This window comes from Macaca fascicularis, chromosome 10, assembly GCF_037993035.2.
Source record: "Macaca fascicularis isolate 582-1 chromosome 10, T2T-MFA8v1.1".
Lineage (NCBI taxonomy): Eukaryota > Metazoa > Chordata > Mammalia > Primates > Cercopithecidae > Macaca > Macaca fascicularis.
The window spans coordinates 10066776-10085173 of record NC_088384.1 but is presented as its reverse complement, the minus strand read 5'-3'; the positions used below and the strand labels follow the sequence as shown (position 1 = coordinate 10085173).

The window sequence follows — 18398 nt, the reverse complement described above, 5'->3', positions numbered from 1 at the left end:
TCCTGCACTGGTCCCAGGGTAGCTTCTCCCAGGAGGCTTCATTTCAGCTGGAAAGACCCCCAGTTCTCCAGGTGGCCCCACAGAGAAAGGGAAGCGCCTTCCCAGAGTTGGGGGTTGGGGTCAGCCCAGGGCCCTCCCACCTCCTCAACCTCCCTTTACTCACCAGGACTTGACACTCAGGGGACAGCCCACCCACTGCAGGACCCTCTGGGCCCCAGGAATCCCCTGTAGGTGCCATCTGGGTCTAACCTGGGCCATGAGGCACAGACTGGCCTAGGATTTGGTTTGCCTGCTGACCTCCTAGGTCCCCAGGCAGTGCCTGGCCTCCCTGACCCCCTGCAGGACCAAGGGCACGTAGTACCCACCACTTCCACCCACACCCACCTTCTCCTTGCAGCCCCTGAAGTGCATCATCAAGCACCCCAACGGGACCCAGGAGACCATCCTCCTGAACCACACCTTCAACGAGACGCAGATCGAGTGGTTCCGCGCCGGCAGTGCCCTCAACAGAATGAAGGAGCTGCAGCAGTGAGGGCAATGCCGCCCCGCCCCAGCGCTGGCGTCAAGTTCAGCCCCACGTGCGCCATCAGCAGATCCGATGCATCCAGTCATGGCTTCTTATTCCAAGATGGTGTGACCAGACATGCTTCCTGCTCCCTGCTCAGCCCACGGAGTGACTGTGGTTGTGGTGGGGGGGGTTCTTAAAATAACTTTTTAGCCCCTGTCTTCCTATTTTTAGTTTGGTTCAGATCTTAAGCAGATCCATGCAACTGTATTTATTTTTGATGACAACACTCCCATCTAAAGTTTTTCTCCTGCCTGATCATTTCGTTGGCTGAAGGATTCTAGAGAACCTTTTGTTCTTGCAAGGAAAACAAGAATCCAAAACCAGTGACTGTTCTATGAGTAAGTGATTGGTGTCTGTGCCGTTTGTTATCAGCTTCAGGGTCCAGGAAGGGTCTTTTCAGTCAAGGTCAGTGGAGGCCCGACAGCCACAGCCACAGTTGGATCCATCACTGCGGTGAAGGAGACCTGAGGTGTGGCAGAAATGTTCTCCTGTCACCTCCCACCCCACCCCACCTGCAGAGCAGCCCTGCCCCCCATGTTCCTGTAGCTTCCCTGCTGGGCCAGAATTGAGTCTCCCAGAGAGTGGCCTTCACTCTCCATCTTCCCTGGGCACTGATATGCCAGGCATGGCCTCATGTAGCCCTCTAAACACTGAGGGTGGGCACAATAGCAGATGAGGCCATCTGGAAAGGGAGTGGCATCAGCTGACACCACCAGCCAGCACCTCCACACTTGGGGGTCCTGTGAGAGCCGAAGAGGCCAGGGCAGGAGGCAGGTTCCATGGAGGCCCCATCACCAGGACAAAACTTACTGTAAGGCAAGCGTCCTGGTGTCGGCAGAGGGGCAGGAGGAACCCTGCGAAGCCATGCTGCTGAAGAAACGCTGTGGGCCCAGAGCTGGGGTGTTACCAGCAGTCCCACAAGGTGCTCATGGCAATAGCTGAGATCTGAGGGACAGGTGGTCCCAGGTTTGCTGCTGTCTTGTATCATGAATTTTGGGTAGGGGGTACCAGCAAAGCCCAGAGCCTCCACTGTTTTGATCAGGAACTGGTCTCCTAGAGCTCAGGGGCTACCCCACCTTTTTCCACAAGCTGGTGGGAAGGTGCCTCCCCTTCATGCCCACTCAATTCCAACTGGCAGCTTCCAGTGCCCAAAGCAGCCACCGCAGGCAAGCCAGCCTTACTCCCTATGTACTTTATGGCTCCACCAGGCTCGGCCAGCCTGGGGCAGCCCAGAGCTCACAGCCCCCACGTGCTGCCACCTGGTGGGGGTTGGGGGAGCCCATCTCTGCGGTAAGAGAGGCCATGCTGTCCCAGCGACAGGAACTGAGTGACCTCAGATCATAACACTGGCCATTGAGACAAGGGTGGCCCCTTCCCTTCTGATGCTGCCATTGTTTATTAAATGGCTTTGCTGTCACTGAAAGCAGCGACTTGAGAAGCTCCGGGGGGAGGAGCAGGGCCTAGATGGTGGAGGAGGGGGGCAAGCTGGTGGGCACTCCTGGCCCTGCCCCACTGTCCAGCTCGAGACACATTAGCCTCAGCTGCTGTTAGCATCAGCCTTAGCTGCTCTTGTCTTCACAGACTGCCGTAAGCACCTTCCTGCAAGCTGGTAGGGTCCACTGTCCAGCCCCAGGGCTAGTTGCTGGTCCACCAGGAGAGAAGGCCCAGGCCTGGCTCACTGATGGATCCCTGCCAGGGATAGAGAAAGAACACGCACATTTCACTGACACGCTGGCTTGAACCAACCTGGACGGGAGGTGAGGGGAGCCCAGCAGGCCCAGCACAGGCAAAGTGGAGGAGCAGCACACGGCAGCCCAGAGGCTCTGGGGAGACGTGGGAGCCACAGCAGTGCTCCTGATGGGCACGCAGCAAGCAGGGCGCAGACCCCTCTCCAGGGACCCCAGGCCCTGACAGGGTCAGGGACCCTTCCTCACCCTCAGGCCTGCCCTCCAGGGCCACCCAGGTTCTAACTGGCAGGAAGGCTGAGCAAACATGAGGCCCATGCTCCAGACACATCCAACAGGGAGCAGCCTTGAGGGCCACTCTTCCCTGGAGCCCTCCCTTTTATTTCACTGTTTTAATGCTGCTCCTACAGGGAGCCCTACCTATTTATTTATTTATTTATTTATTTTTATTTTTTGAAACGGAGTCTCGCACTGTCACCTGAGCTGGAGTGCAATGGCGCGATCCCGGCTCACTGCAACCTCTGCCTCCCGGGTTCATGCCATTCTCCTGCCTCAGCCTCCCCAGAAGGTGGGACTACAGGTGCCTGCCACCCACAGCCAGCTAATCTTTTGTAGTTTTAGTAGAGATGGGGTTTCACTATGTTAGCCAGGATGGTCTTGATCTCCTGACCTTGTGATCCACAAGCCTCGGCCTCCCAAAGTGCTGGGATTACAGGCATGAGCCACTGCGCTCAGCAGTCCTACCTTTAATCTCAGGGCTTTGATCTCTCCCAAACCCCTTCCTTGATTTCTTTCTCCCTCAAACGCCTCCCTACCCCCAGTTTTTTAAAGACAGCGTCTCATTCTGTTGCCCAAGCTGTAATGCAGTGGCACAACCTTGAACTCCTGGGCTCAAGGGATCCTCCCACCTCAGCCTCCCAAGTAGCTGGGACCACAGGCCACACCACCATGCCCTGCTAATTGATTTTTGTAGAGACAAGCTCTCACTTTGTTAGCCAGGCTGGTCTCAAACTCCTGGCCTCAAGCAATCCTCCCACTTTGGCCTCCCAAAGTGCTGGGGTTACAGATATGAGCCACTGGACCTGGCCTCAAAGCCTCTTTATCACTGGTCGTGTCCAGCATGAGCTCTGTCCCCCTTGCAAGCTGACTTGCCCACCCCACCAGCAGCCATGTACCTTTATTGCCTCACAGCCCTGGCCTATAGAAACCCAGGCTCTCCAGGGAGAAGTGACCAGCCAAGGCCCTCCCAACAGGATCCCTGACCTGCTGGGGGAGATCCCAGAGCAGAACCCAAAGGACACAGCCTCCAGCCCTGCACTCCGGCTCTCCCGCCTCCATGGTGGTTTCAGTGCCATCAGGGCCACTCACCACAAGCGTGTATGGAGCCTCCTTCTTTGGCAGCTCCTCACTGGAAGTGGTGGCATCTGCTGAGCTGGGCCCCGTGGGGGATGTGTCAACAAAGCTCTCGTCCACCACCCGGAAGCGGATCTCCTCGCCGGTGTCCATGTAGAGGTCGTGCGCTCCTTCCTCCGTCTCATACTCCCACACCCACACCTGCTCCGCTTCGTCGCTGAGAGGGTCCAGGGTCAAGGCAGCAACCAGATCGTGGGAGGGGCTTCCCTCAGCACCCCCCGACCCCAGGAAAAACCAATCCCAGGGTGAGATCACTGTGGCTGGGAAGTCACAGCAAAAGCAGGTCCCAGCCCCATGTGCAAGGCCTGGGCCAAACAGCGAAGAGCAAGCGCTCTTGGATGCCAGGACCAAGGATGGGGAACACAGGGCCTCCAGTCAGACACCACGGCCAGACGCACATGAATCTCAGAGCACCAGAGCAGGAGGGGATGAGACATGGTCCAAGTCCCACCTCTTAAGACAAGAGCAACCTGGGCCTCCTGCCACGGGGCCCCACATACCCTTTTCATCAAAGCCTTGCAACAGGCTGATGGGCACCCAAGGACTTGCCGTTTCCAAGAGGATGTAGTGGGATGGGAGGTCACCTACCCAGTTGGATGACAGTTGGTGAGAGAACCAGCCGCGCTGCGCCAGGTTTTCTAACACATCCTGGAGTCACACACAGACCCAGAGCCGTGCGGCCACCCAGCCAGGGCAGCCCCCCTTGGCCCTCCATCGCCCCCAGCAAAGCCCACACAGGGGAGCCATGGGTTCTCTGGTGGCAGTCCCACTGTTGGGTCCTGCCTCTGTGCCAGGTCCCGTGCTGTGCACTGTGAGTACAGCTGTGACACATCAGAGTCCTTCCTAGTGAGGAGTCTCAGATTCATGGATAGCCCCACAGAAACAGACAACCCCAGTACAGCAAGGTGAGGGGTGGGACAGGGACAACGGAGGCCCAGAAGGAACACATCTCAGCCCATGACCCAGCACACAGGCAAGGCCTCATGTCCCAGGGACCAGCGTAAGCCTCCAGGGCAAGTGATCTTTAAGATGATTGCTGCAGGGAAAACCTAAGCAAAGTGAACCAGAAATGAATGGTGTCCCCCGGGACACCACAGCTCTAATGGTGTGCAGTGTACAACCCAGACAGCCAAGCCTGACAGCCCCGACAAAGACAGGCGCGTGGGCATCACTTCACTCCCTGAATGGGAGGCACAGACAGGCTGGTGCCTCTGGAGCAAAAGCACAGGCTGGGGGCAGGCACGGAGGCCAGTGGCATCAGGTTACAGGACCCAAAGGCCACCCTAAAGAGTGGGGACCTTCCTTTGGAGAGGCCTGAGCTCCTCTGTGACAAACCACTTTAACCTTGGGAGGATACAACTTGGCTGGCTGCTGCAGTGACTCTGGGGGGATGAGAATGTCATCGAAGAAGCCTAGAGAGACTGGAAGGAAGGAAGCAGGTGATGGCCTGAGATGAGGGTTCCCAGTAGACACCAAACATTGCAGGGTCTGATGCTTGACAGGCAAGCCCTGCCCTGGGCTGCTCACGAGGTGGATGTCATTATGGAAAACTAGGCCCCTTCCCCGCCTAATGCCTCTGCCTACACCACCCACACAGCCGAGCAGCCCTGGGCAAAGCCCGGAGCACCTAGTCCCCAAAACCTCTGCACACAACAGTGACCAGTGGGCGCTGAAGACTCCCAGTCACTTCCACCAGCTTCAGTGCCTACCCTGAAGCCCAGAGTGATGGCCTGACAGTGAAACCTCACTGCTGACGGAGGTCCTCACACAACACATGAGAGGGAGGGTGGGCAAGCTTCTCTGACAGCACGGGGAAGGTTCAGCCTCAACACCTGAGCCCTCCCCTGACCATGTGGATGGGCACAGACCTCCTGCCCCCACAGTGTTCCCAAGTCTTGTCTGAGGCATCAGGGCCACGGTTACCGTGCACTCCTTCTGGGCTGCAGCCTTTGATCTTCCCAATCAGAATCTCGTCTAGGAATGGATGAAACACCACGTAGCGAAAATGGACTGGAAATGAAGAAAGCCCGTCAGTGACGCTGACTGGGGCCCCAGCGCACTCCCATGTCACCCTCAGGTGCCAGCACACCCGGGGGCCTGTGTGGCTGCTCCATGCCACATCCCCCTGCAGGCCCCAGACCCTCCCCTTGTCTCCTGCAAGTTCACAGCATGGCCCCCACAAGGTGCCAGCAGCAGCTGTCCTAGAATTGGGCACTCCCAAAACTGCCAGGTTACTCACACCTGAGCCCAGACTCTGAGCCATCAGTGGCTCCAAAGTCAATTTCAACCTCCCTTCAGGCTCTCCTTCAGCTCCTAAAAAGGGCAGAAGCAACTGGTAAAGAAAGCAGGGTTTGAAGCTGGGCACAGTGGCTCACGCCTGTAATCCCTGCACTTTGGGAGGCTGAGGTGGGCAGATCACGAGGTCAGGAGATCAAGACCATCCTGGCTAACACAGTGAAACCCCATCTGAACTAAAAATACAAAAAAATTAGCCGGGTGCGGTGGCGGGCGCCTGTAGAGTCCCCGCTACTCCGGAGGCTGAGGCAGGAGAATGGTGTGAACCTGGGAGGTGGAGCTTGCAGTGAGCCGAGATCACGCCACTGCACTCCAGCCCGGGCGACAGAGCGAGACTCCGTCTCAAAAAAAAAAAAGGATGAGTCTAAAGAACCATCAAGAGGAAGGAAGCTGGGGTGGTGGTTCATGCCTGTAATCCCAGCACTTTGGGAGGCCGAGGCGGGCGGATCATGAGGTCAGGAGATTGAGACCATCCTGACTAACACGGTGAAACCTCGTCTCTACTAAAAATGCAAAAAATTAGCCGGGCGTGGCGGCAGGTGCCTGTAGTCCCAGCTGCTTGGGAGGCTGAAGCAGGAGAATGGCATGAACGCGGGAGGTGGAGCTTGCAGTGAGCCGAGATTGCGCCACTGAACTCCAGCCTGGGCGACTGAGCGAGACTCCATCTCAAAAATAATAATAATAATAACCCAAAAATTATTAGCTAGGCAGGCCTGGCATGGTGGCTCATGCCTGTAATCCCAGTACTTTCGGAGGCCAAGGCAGGCGGACCACCTCAGGTGAGGAGTTCAGCACCAGCCTGACCAACATGGAGAAACCCCGTCTCTACTAAAAATACAAAATTAGCTGGGCATGGTGGTGCATGCCTGTAATCCCAGCTACTGGGGAGGCTGAGGCAGGAGAATCACTTGAACCCGGGAGGCCGAGGTTGCAGTGAGCTGAGATCGAACCACTGTACTCCACTTGGGTGACAAAGCGAGACTGCATCTCAAAAAAAAAAAAAAAAAGGCTGGGCATGGTGGCAGGCACCTGTAATCCCAGCTACTCAGAAGGCTGAGGTACCAGAATTATTTGAACCTAGGAGGCAGAGGTTGCAGTGAGTAACCCTGTCACTGCCTTCAAAAAATTTTTTTTTTAAAAAGTAGCACAGTGAGGCCGGGCGCGGTGGCTCAAGCCTGTAATCCCAGCACTTTGGGAGGCCGAGACGGGTGGATCACGAGGTCAGGAGATCGAGACCATCCTGGCTAACACAGTGAAACCCCGTCTCTACTAAAAAATACAAAAAAACTAGCCGGGCGAGGTGGCGGGCGCCTGTAGTCCCAGCTACTCGGGAGGCTGAGGCAGGAGAATGGCCTGAACCCGGGAGGCGGAGCTTGCAGTGAGCTGAGATCCGGCCACTGCACTCCAGCAAGGGGGACAGAGTGAGACTCCGTCTCAAAAAAAAAAAAAAAAAAGTAGCACAGTGGTTTCCAGGTGCTGGCGGGGTGGGCAATGGGGAATTAGTGTTAAATGGCTAAGGAGCTCCAGTCTGGGATGATGAAAAAGTTTTTCGTTGTTGTGTTTTTTTGTTGAGACAGAGTTTCACTGTCGCCCAGGTTGGAGTGCAGTGGCACCATCATGGCTCACTGTAGCTTCAAACTCCCAGGCTCAAGTGATCCTCCCGTCTCAACCTCTCAAGTAGCTGAGACTATAGGAACATGTCATCATGCCCAACTCATTTTTTGTATTTATTTATTTATTTGAGATGGAGTTTCGCGCTTTTTTTCCAGGCTGGAGTGCAATGGCACGATCCTGGCTCACTGCAACCTCCGCCTCCTGGGTTCAAGCAATTCTCTGCCTCAGCCTCCTGAGTAGCTGCGATTACAGGTGCCCACCACCATGCTCAGCTGATTTTTGCATTTTTTTAGAGACAGGGTTTTACCATATTGCCCAGGCTAGTCTCAAACTCCTGGGTTCAAGTGATCAGACTCCCAAAGTGCTGGGATTACAGGCACGAGCCGCCACATCTGCCCTATGAAAAAGTTCTGGAGGTGGGCCGAGTGCAGTGGTTCACAAGGTCAGGAGATTGAGATCATCCTGGCTAACACGATGAAACCCCATCTCTACTAAAAATACAAAAAATAATTAGCTGGGCATGGTGGCCGGCGCCTGTGGTCCCAGCTACTTGGGAGGTTGAGGCAGGAGAATGGCGTGAACCCGGGAGGCGGAGCTGGCAGTGAGCCGAGATGGCACCACTGCACTTTAGCCTGGGCGACAGAGCAAGACTCCGTCTCAAAAAAAATAAAACAAGAATATGAATGTGCCTAATGCCACTGACCTGTACACTTAAAATGTTTAAATTGGTAAATTTCATGTTATGTATATTTTACAATAGAAAAAAAATGAAACAAAAAAAAAGAAAAAAAAGAAAAAATGAAACAAATGATAAACCTGTTAAAAAAGGCAAAAAAAAAAAAAAAAAAAAAAAACAGGCCAGGCATGGTGGCTCACGCCTATAATCCCAACACTTTGGGAAGCCAAGGCAGGCCGATTGCCTGAGGTCAGGAGTTCAAGACTATCCTGGCGAACATGGTGAAACCCCATTTCTACTACAAATACAAAATTTAGCTAGGTGTGGTGGTGGGCACCTGTAATCTCAGCTACTCGGGAGGCTGAGGCAGGAGAATGGCTTGAACCCGGGAGGCAGAGAGGTTGCAGTGAGCCAAGATCGTGCCACTGCACTCCAGCCTGGGCAACAGAGAAGACTCTGTCTCAAAAAAAAAGAAAAGAAAAAAAGGTGGGGGGTGTCTCTGCACCAACTCTGGCTGAGGAAGCTGCCTGATTTGCAAATCAATAAAATATTTTAAAATGTTAAAAAATAGGCTGGGCGCGGTGGCTCACGCCTGTAATCCCAGCACTTTGGGAAGCCGAGGCAGGCAGATCACGAGGTCAGGAGATCGAGACCATCCTGGCTAATACGGTGAAACCCCGTCTCTACTGAAAATACAAAACAAAGCCGGGCGCGGTGGCTCACGCCTGTAATCCCAGCACTTTGGGAGGCCGAGGCGGGCGGATCACAAGGTCAGGAGATCGAGACCACGGTGAAACCCCGTCTCTACTAAAAATACAAAAAATGAGCCGGGCGCAGTGGCGGGCGCCTGTAGTCCCAGCTACTCGGGAGGCTGGGGCAGGAGAATGGCGTGAACCCAGGAGGCGGAGCTTGCAGTGAGCCAGGATCGCGCCACTGCACTCCAGCTTGGGCGACAGAGCAAGACTCCGTCTCAAAAAAAAAAAAAAAAAAAAAAAGAAAATACAAAACATTAGCCAGGCATGGTGGTGGGCGCCTGTAGTCCCAGCTTCTAGGAAGGCTGAGGCAGAAGAATGGCGTGAACCCGGGAGGCGGAGCTTGCAGTGAGCAGAGATGGCGCCACTGCTCTCCAGCCCAGGTGACAGAATGAGACTCCGTCTCAAAAAAAAAAAAAAAAAAAAAAAAAAAGTTAAAAAATAAATAACTAAAGGTGGCCACAAAGGAGCACTGCTCTGGAGCTGAGAGCAGGGCCCCCAATCAGAATGGGGCAGGCGGGGGCAGGGTACAGCAGGTCCCAGGCTGGGAGGGTGTGGAGAACAGGGGCTGGCACCAAATAACGAGGGGTAGACTTAGCCAATGGGGGTCAGGGTCCCATGCCACAAAGGCCATCATCTGTGAGCACGCCCTACGTGCCCGGCACTAGACAAAAGCTTCGCTCAGATTTGCTCGTTGACTCCAGATATTTAATGAGGGAGGAAGGTTCTATTACTGTCATTATACTGTGTGCACAGATAGGGAAACCGAGTCTCAGAGAGGTAGAGCAACCGCTCCCAAGGCCCAAGCAAATAAATATTTCTCTGAACAAAGGTGAAGGCACAGCATGACCTGGTGCTGAGCCCTTCCAGCACTGGCTTGGTGACAGCCCTGAGTGAGGCGGCAGGGTTGCAGGAGTGGGAGCAGTGGGAACAGGGCCTGGGGTCAGGCGTCAGCCTCAAAGCATGGCAATTGGTTCCCACAACAAAAATCACAGCTCACCCTGCATGGTGCTCAACGGGAGTTTTATAGCTGCAGGGTTAACCCCATTGTACAGAGGAGGAAACTCAGGCTGAGAGAGGCGGAGGTACCCACCCAAGGTCCCCATCCAGGAGACCAGAGCCAGAATTAATTCAAATCTAGGTCCTTGTGATCACTCCATGCCTCCCACCTGATTCCCAAGAAAACAGAGACCCAGGACAGATGAGGGTGGGGGCTAATAAAAGTCAGCAGTAGAAATCTTCCAATTGAATAGACAGAATTTCCTCCGACTTTTTTTTTTTTTTTTGAGACAGAGTCTCTCTCTGTCACCCAAACTGGAGTGCAGTGGCGTGTTCTTGGCCTCGTGGGTTCAAGTGATTCTCCTGCCTCCACCTCCACCTCCCAGGGAGCTGAGATTACCAGCACGCACACCACCATACCTGGCTAATTTGGTTTTTTTTTTGAGATGCAGTCTTGCCCTGTCACCTAGCCTGGAGTGCAGCGGCACAATCTTGGTTCACTGCAACCTCTGCCTCCCAGGTTCAAGCAATTCTCCTGCCTCAGCCTCCTGAGTAGCTGGGATTACAGACATATGCCACTTCACCCAGCTAATTGTTTTGTTTTTTTTTTTTTGAGACAGAGTCTCATTCTGTCACCCAGGCTGGAGTGCAGTGGCCGGATCTCAGCTCACTGCAAGCTCCGCCTCTCGGGTTCACGCCATTCTCCTGCCTCAGCCTCCCAAGTAGCTGGGACTACAGGCACCTATCGCCACACCCGGTTAATTTTTTGTATTTTTAGTAGAGACGGGATTTTACCATGCTAAGCCAGGATGGTCTCAATCTCTTGACCTCGTGATCTGCCCGCCTCGCCTCCCATAGTGCTGGGATTACAGGCCTGAGCCACCGTGCCTGGCCCAATTTTTGCATTTTTAGTAAAGATGGGTTTCACCATGTTGGTCAGGTTGGTCTCGAACTCCTGACCTCATGATCCGCCCACCTCAGCCTCCCAAAGTGCTGGGATTACAGGCGTGAGCCACCATGTCCGGCTTTTTTTTTTTAATTTTTAGTAGAGACGAGATTTTGCCATGTTGGCCAGGCTGGTCTTGAATTCCTAACCTCAGGTGAAACACCCACCTTGGCTTCCCGAAGTGCTGGGATTACAGGCATGAGCCGCCACACCCGGCCCCAGTGTGACTTTTTTCTCCAAGTTTTTCTGCAATTTCTAGTACCTATTACCACTTGTCTCCTGGACAACCAAGGCCCCTGTCCAAATGCGGAGACTGGGCTCAGCTTGGCCTCCTTCTCTGTAAACAGAGGCCCTCGTGGTTGTTTTCACATCACAGTCTTATTTCTCTGCTAATGAAAATGCTCCTAGTCCACATAAAGACAGCCCGTCTCTTTGGCCTCTCAGCGTAGCATGGTAACATCTATGTGAACTAATTAATTCGCTGAATGCCTGGACGCAGACACCAGGCAGTCTCACAGCATACTCTGGAATGTTCTGGCATCTCTGTGCTGAGAGGCTGACCAGTATGGACTACCACAGGGCTTATCCATCACAGGCTCATGTGACAACCACCTGGCACCTTGTTGTAAAACAGCCTTTGGGGCCAGGGGCAGTGGCTCATGCCTATAATCCCAGCACTCTGGGAGGCCGAGGTGGGCGGATCACGAGGTCAGGAGTTCGAGACCAGCCTGATCAACATTGTGAAACCCCGTCTCTACTAAAAATACAAAAATTAGCCAGGTATGATGGTGCATGCCTGCAATCCCAGCTACTCAGGAGGCTGAGGCAGGAGAATCACTTGATGCCAGGAGGTGGAGGTTGCAGTAAGTCAAGATCGCGCCACTGCACTCCAGCCTGGGCGACAGAGTGAGACTCCATCTTAAAAAAAAAAAAAAAAAAAATTGGCTGGGTGCGGTGGCTCACGCCTGTAATCCCAGCACTTAAGGAGGCCAAGGCGGGTGGATCACAAGGTCAGGAGATCAAGACCATCCTGGCTAACACGGTGAAACCCCATCTCTACTAAAATTACAAAAACTTAGCCAGGCGTGGTGGTGGGTGCCTGTAATCCCAGCTACTCAAGAGGCTGAGTCAGGAGAACAGCGTGAACCCAGGAGGCAGAGCTTGCAGCGAGCCGAGATCGCACCACTGCACTCCAGCCTGGGCAACAGTGCAACACTCCGTCTCAGAAAAAAAGTATTTGGGCCCATCCCCCAAGATTCTGACTCAGGAGGCTTGGGGCAGGCTGAGAACTGTGCTTCTGAGTGTCCAAGGGATGGCAGGCTCGGTGCCTGCGCTCTGGGAGCCTGAACCGTCTCAATGGGCCTCTCACTGTCTTCTACACTGGCTTGGTCCAGACATGAGAATGAAGAATGCCCCTCTCCCGGGGCTCAGCACCTCCCTTGACTGCTGGTCCCCACTCCTCTCGGCGTGGTCCTCTCTCTACTCCTCCCTCTTTCCAGGATCTGATAATCACCCTCCCATCCTTGGATGCACACCCCTTTGCAATGTAACTGCACTTTCTCCCACCCAGAGGTGAAGTCGATTTCTCCATACCCTCACCCTAGCCAATGGGATGGAAGCAGAGGCTTGAGAAGTACTTATGCACTGAACTTTGGAACCTTAAAACCGCCAAGCCCAGCCTGGCCTACTGAAAGATGAGACCATGTGGGGCAGAGATGGGCCAGCCCGGCCCAGGCTCCCAGTAACCAACCAATCTGCCAACCTTCAGAATGTGAGACCATCCTAGATCGTCCAGCCCCAGGCCAGCCAGCCCAGAGGAAAACCACCCAACTGACCCACAGAATAGGGAGAAACAATCCAAGCTGATAAGTCACTGAGTGCTCGCTAGGTGCTAAGGCTCGGTCCTAAGAGCTTTCATGTATTAACTCCTTAATCCTCACAACAGTCTTGGAATATAAAATCTATCCTGAACTGCACCTGACAGATGAGGAAGCAGAGGCACAGAGCCATGACATATTCTGCCAGGACACACAGCTATTAAGAGGCAGAGTTCAGCTTTGAATCTCGAGACCACACTCTTACTTACTGTGTCCTACTATCGAAGTCCCCTCCCACAGCCAGCCTGCCGATCCCCCTTCCGTCTGCTCTCCACAGGCAGTGGGCAGTCCGAGGAATGGACAAGGTGCAGGGCTCAGTAGCAATGAGACCAAAAGGGCACAGACATAGAGCTATGATGTCAGAGCTGAAGAGGCCTTGAGAACCACCTAGTCCACATCCCAGGCCTCACAGATGAGGAAACAGAGGCCCAGAGAAGATAAGTCTGCCGCTGTCACCGGGTCAATTCCTGGCCAATTCAGGATGAGGCCCCAGGTCTCTCAACCTCCAGGACTCCCAGCACCCTCTGGCCATCTCTTTGGCTTTAACCTTTTAAAATTTTTAAATACTTTATTTATTTATTTATTTATTTAAAGACAGGGTCTTACTATGTTGCCCAGACTGGCCTTGAACTCTGTGGCTCAAGAGATCCTTCCGCCCTCAGCCTTACAGGCACACACCACTGAACCTGGCTTTGGCTTGAACTTTTGCTACAGAAAACTGAGCCCCAAGAAACCCAATGCCCCAGGGACAGAAGATACCCACCTTTGGTGTGTGATGCGCCATCCCCAGGGAATACATAGGCATCCTCCAGTTTGGTGATATCAAACAGACATATGCAGAGTCCCACGTTGTACACGACCTGCATGCATACAAACATAGACACACAAGTACACATGGACACAGAGTGACCACAGGCCCAGCTCCCAGGCAGTCTGAACCCCTCACAACCGCAAGCAAGCCATGATTATCTCCTTTTTAAGGTGAAAATGAGTTTGTGGAGGAAACCAGGGTAAGGAACCTCAGAACGATGCAGAGATCTGGAAGGAGCAGGGCCTCAGGTGACAAAACAGGTCCAGGTTCCAAGGCCAGCTCTACCACCCACTGTGTGACTGCCAAGAGGGTCACTTCACCTCTCTGAGCCTCAGTCTCCCCATCAGAGAATGGGAAATACCAGGCGGCAGGATTATAAAATAAAGAGAGATAACAGATGTGAAGCCCCTAGCCTAGTGCCTGGCTCGTGCGCTGAAAACAATCATCATTGAGGATCTTTGTTATTACTAGTGAGGACCAGTGACAGGAATGCTAGCTAAACGTGCAGTCTCCGACATCCCAAAGCCAATGCCAGAGCTCACAGTTTGGTAAGCGTCAGAACCATTGTGCTCACAACATCTTAGACACACAGATGCAGCCACAGGGACTGCAGCTGGCAGAGGGACACATGACCTAGGCCCCAAGAATGTGCAGAAATCCCATGCCCCCACCCCACACCATGGTGGTTCAAACAACTGGCTACTCAGTGTCTGCTTATCTGCCACCATGTCATCACCCCCACTTAGAACCCTTGCAGGAACTGTCCAAGAATTAGCAAGAAGCTCAGAGAACTCAGAGTTGTGGCCAAACCTCACCAAGATAAGGCCACAAGATCCATGCCCTTTGTCAGACCATGGATTTCTGTTTGGGCCTCCTCTCAAATGATTCATCTAATTGACTACTATAAGACTTGTCCCAACAGGACCTGTACTCCAAAGGGACTCCATTCCCTTCTTGGACTTTCTACCCCTTCTCTCTCCACAAGGTCCGTACCTCATCCCCCAACAGACCCTCACCTTCAACCTCACAAAGTAACTAGCAGCCATCCACTTAAAGACTCCATGAGTTCCCTTCACCACCTAACAACCTTCAAATCAACCTCACCTCTTCTGAAGGGACTGCCTCAGGAAGCTGAGCTTCCTCTTTCTGGCTCCTTCTCAGTCCATCACCTCCTGATGCTCCACGGATAAAGACCAGTACCTCATCCTACAGGGCTGTGTGGCCTGGCCCCCACCCACCTTTCCAGCCTACCCTTCCCTATGCCCAAGCCACACCAGCCTCTTCCACACCATGGTGGGTGTTGTACCCCTTCTTCTTTCTTCTTTTTTTTTTTTTTTTTTTGAGGCAAAGTTTCACTCTTGTCACCCAGGCTGGAGGGCAATGGCACGATTTCAGTTCACTGCAACCTCCGCCTCCTGGGTTCAAGTGATTCTCCTCCCTCTGCCTCTCAAGTAGCTGGGATTACAGGCGCCCGCCACCACGCCCGGCTACAGCTACTTTTTGTATTCTTAGTAGAGATGGGGTTTCACCATGTTGGACAAGCTGGTCTCGAACTCCTGACCTCGGGTGATCCACCAGCCTCAACCTCTCAAAGTGCTGGGATTACAGGTGTGAGCCACCACGCCCTGTCTGTATTCCTTCTTCACAGGGCCTGTGCACATGCCAGTTCCTGCCTTCAGGGCTCTTCTCTCCACCCAGTTCCCCTCCCACCCCAGAAAGGAATCCTCTGGTTGGCTCTACTTCACCATCAGATCTCAGTTCCAACCCCACCTCCTCACCAAAGCCGCAGGTTCCCTCATTCCAGGGGATGGTCCTTTGTTCCCACAGGTGTGTGAACATCTGTCCCTCATAGCATTTACCTCAATTTGTCACCACACCCTCAACTATGGACCCCTCTCATTCATATCTGCTTTTCCCAGCACACTATAGCTCAGAGCCTTGCCTCTGTTTCATTCAACAGACAAATGGCTGGGCGCAGTGGCTCACGCCTGTAATCCCAGCACTATGGGAGGCTGAGGCAGGCAGATCACCTGAGGTCAGGAGTTTGAGACCAGCCTGGCCAACATGGCGAAACCCTGTCTCTACTAAAAGTACAAAAGTTAGCCGGGCGTGGTGGAAGGCACCTGTAATCCCAGCTACTCAAGAGGCTGAGGCAGAAGAATAGCTTGAACCCAGGAGGTGGAGGTTGCAGTGAGCCAAGATTGCACCACTGCACCCCAGCCTGGGCGACAAGAGCGGGACTCTGTTTAAAACACAAACAAACAGGCCGGGCGCGGTGGCTCAAGCCTGTAATCCCAGCACTTTGGGAGGCCGAGACGGGCGGATCACAAGGTCAGGAGATCGAGACCATCCTGGCTAACACGGTGAAACCCCGTCTCTACTAAAAAATACAAAAAACTAGCCGGGCGAGGTGGCGGGCGCCTGTAGTCCCAGCTACTCGGGAGGCTGAGGCAGGAGAATGGTCTAAACCCGGGAGGCGGAGCTTGCAGTGAGCTGAGATCCGGCCACTGCACCCCAGCCTGGGCGACAGAGCAAGACTCTGTCTCAAAAAAACAAACAAACAAACAAACAAACAAACAAACATAAAATTATGGAACATCTACTGGTGCCAGGCTCTGGCTAAGTGAGGGGATACTTCAGGGAAGAAGACAGATAAGTCCCTGCTCTCAAAGAGAGGGAAAGGAAAAAGTCTAAGATGGAGAGACTGATGCGACACAGAATACCTGGAAAGGGAGGACTGCCAGAGAAATGGCAGTGGGAGGACCTCTCAGCTGGCACTAAGGCACATAGGCACGGCGCAGAGATGGCGCACAAATATTGGCTGCTAGAATGAAGGGATGAACCTCCTGACAGTTCGTTAACTCTGTACTACTAGAACTGTTCATCTTCACAAAAACAATGCACTGGCCCAGAGCGGTGGCTCACGCTTGTAATCCCAGCACTTTGGGAGGCCAAGGTGGGGAGATCAAGAGATCCAGACCATCCTGGCCACATGGAGAAACCCCGTCTCTACTAAAAATACAAAAATTGGCCGGGCACGGTGGCTCACGCCTGTAATCCCAGCACTTTGGGAGGCCGAGGCGGCGGATCACGAGGTCAGGAGATCGAGACCAACCAGGCTAACATGGTGAAACCCCGTCTCTACTAAAAATCCAAAAAAAATTAGCCGGGCGTGGTGGCGGGCCCCTGTAGCCCCAGCTACTTGGGAGGCTGAGGCAGGAGAATGGCGTGAATCCATGAGGCAGAGCTTGCAGTGAGCCGAGATCGCGCCACTGCACTCCAGCCTGGGCGACAGAGCGAGACTCCATCTCAAATAAATAAGTAAATAATAAAAATAAAACTAAATACAAATACAAATACAAAAATTAGCTGGGCATGGAGGCGCGTGCCTGTAGTCGTCCTAGCTACTCGGGAGGCTGAGGCAGGAGAACTGCTTGAACCCAGGAGGCGGAGATTTGCAGTGAGCCGAGATTGCGCCACTGCACTCCAGCCTGGGCGACAGAGCAAGACTCCGTCTCGGGGAAAGAAAAAAAAAAAAAAACGAAACGAAACAAAACAAAAACAACAAAAAACCAATGCATGGCTGGAAGGACAGCAACATTTTATCCCCATTTTACAAATGGAAACTGAGGCCCAGAGGGGTTAACTTGCTTGCAATTGCAAAGTAATTTAGAATTGTAGAGTCTGACACTTCCAGTTACAACTCCCTTTTTTAAGCCCATTTTCTTTTGATCCCCTTCAACATCCTGTTTCACGGTGAACAGAAGTTCTGAGACATTAAGCCGCTTGCCCACGGCCAGGGCTTGGCATGACGGAGGCCAGGCCTGCGGCCGGTGGGCGGCGCTGGCTCTCCCGCGCCAAGGCCTGCCCGCGAGCCGTGGGCCCAGTACCTTGTTGGCCAACTTCTTGTTCAGCTCCTCGGCAATGGAGTCGTTGAGCTTCCTCTCAAACTGCCAAGGGGGGATCCGCACCGTGTCCACCATCTCCACCAGGACAAACATCCCGGTCTGCGCTGGGGGCTCTGGGAACGGGAGGGTCAGTCAAGCACCAGGGCCGGGGGCGGGGAGGATCCCCGAGCCCCTTGGTCCCGTCGCGGTCGCTGAGGCCCCCAGGCTGGCAGTGAGGCTGCACGGGGCGGTCTCGGGTGCCCGGTCCGGGCCATGCTCCGCTACTACAACGGGAGGAAACCGAGGCCAGAAGGAGGCGCTCTCTGTTCAGAGCTCCGGGTGCGCGCCCGCGCCGCGCGACCCCGCCACGCCACGCCCCGCACCCGCGCCACGTGCCGCCGCACGTACCGCGCACCACGCACCGCACACAGCCGCTCGGTTTTGCGTGGCTGCGGGCGAGATTCCGAATCCATCGCTTCCGGAAAACCCACCAATAAGAAGCCTCTGTCCGTCCGAGGCGCACAGAGCGTGTACCCGCGCACTGCGTAGGGCGGAGAGAGGGCGGGGAGGGGGCGGGGCCTCCTCCTTTCACAGGAGCAGAGCGTTTTCCCAGCTCCCGACGGCGCTTTCTGGTTGCTAGGCGACCTCCGTGCAATACTGCCTGATTATACCTCGCCTGGCCTGTGCTTTGCCCGCCTTGCTGTCCTCCGCACAGCAGCAGAGTGATCCTTTGGGAACGCAAACATATATTACCACATCTTCTAAGTTAAAAAAAAAAAAAAAAACCACCGCAAACATAATATGCTTAGCACCCTTAAGTGTTCCGGAGACAAGGAGAATTGACAGGAAAGGAACAGTTGGGACTTTTCTGCGAT

At 54.0% G+C, this 18398-nt stretch overlaps 2 protein-coding genes across 10 annotated transcripts in view; one reads left to right on the top strand and one right to left on the bottom strand.

Moving 5' to 3' along the window:
• The window catches only part of ACO2 (aconitase 2), a 60109-nt gene extending 59199 nt beyond the window's left edge, over window positions 1–910 (top strand). For all 4 annotated transcript variants that reach the window (XR_012418692.1, XR_012418693.1, XM_005567150.4 and 1 more), the window contains one exon: window positions 398–910. Coding sequence is in view for 2 of the 4 variants with exons in the window: in XM_005567150.4 (XP_005567207.2) it covers window positions 398–532 (135 nt within the window). In the remaining 2 variants the exon portion in view is untranslated. The remainder of the gene's footprint in view (window positions 1–397) is intronic.
• POLR3H (RNA polymerase III subunit H) lies at window positions 733–17994 on the bottom strand. Of its 6 annotated transcripts, XM_074003676.1 has the most exons (8): window positions 17932–17994; window positions 17527–17657; window positions 13589–13685; window positions 5590–5676; window positions 5024–5087; window positions 3622–3823; window positions 2164–2257; window positions 733–1032 (listed from the first exon to the last, which is right to left on the bottom strand). In XM_074003676.1, the coding sequence occupies exons 2-7, from the start codon at window positions 17635–17637 to the stop codon at window positions 2204–2206; spliced, it is 615 nt and encodes a 204-aa protein (XP_073859777.1). In that variant the 5' UTR covers window positions 17638–17657; window positions 17932–17994; the 3' UTR covers window positions 733–1032; window positions 2164–2203. The 6 variants fall into 6 exon arrangements, with proteins under 6 accessions (XP_073859777.1, XP_015312427.1, XP_015312426.1 ...); XM_015456941.3 differs by having other exon boundaries at window positions 733–2257; XM_015456940.3 differs by lacking the exon at window positions 2164–2257.
• Between the last annotated feature and the right edge of the window lie 404 nt (window positions 17995–18398).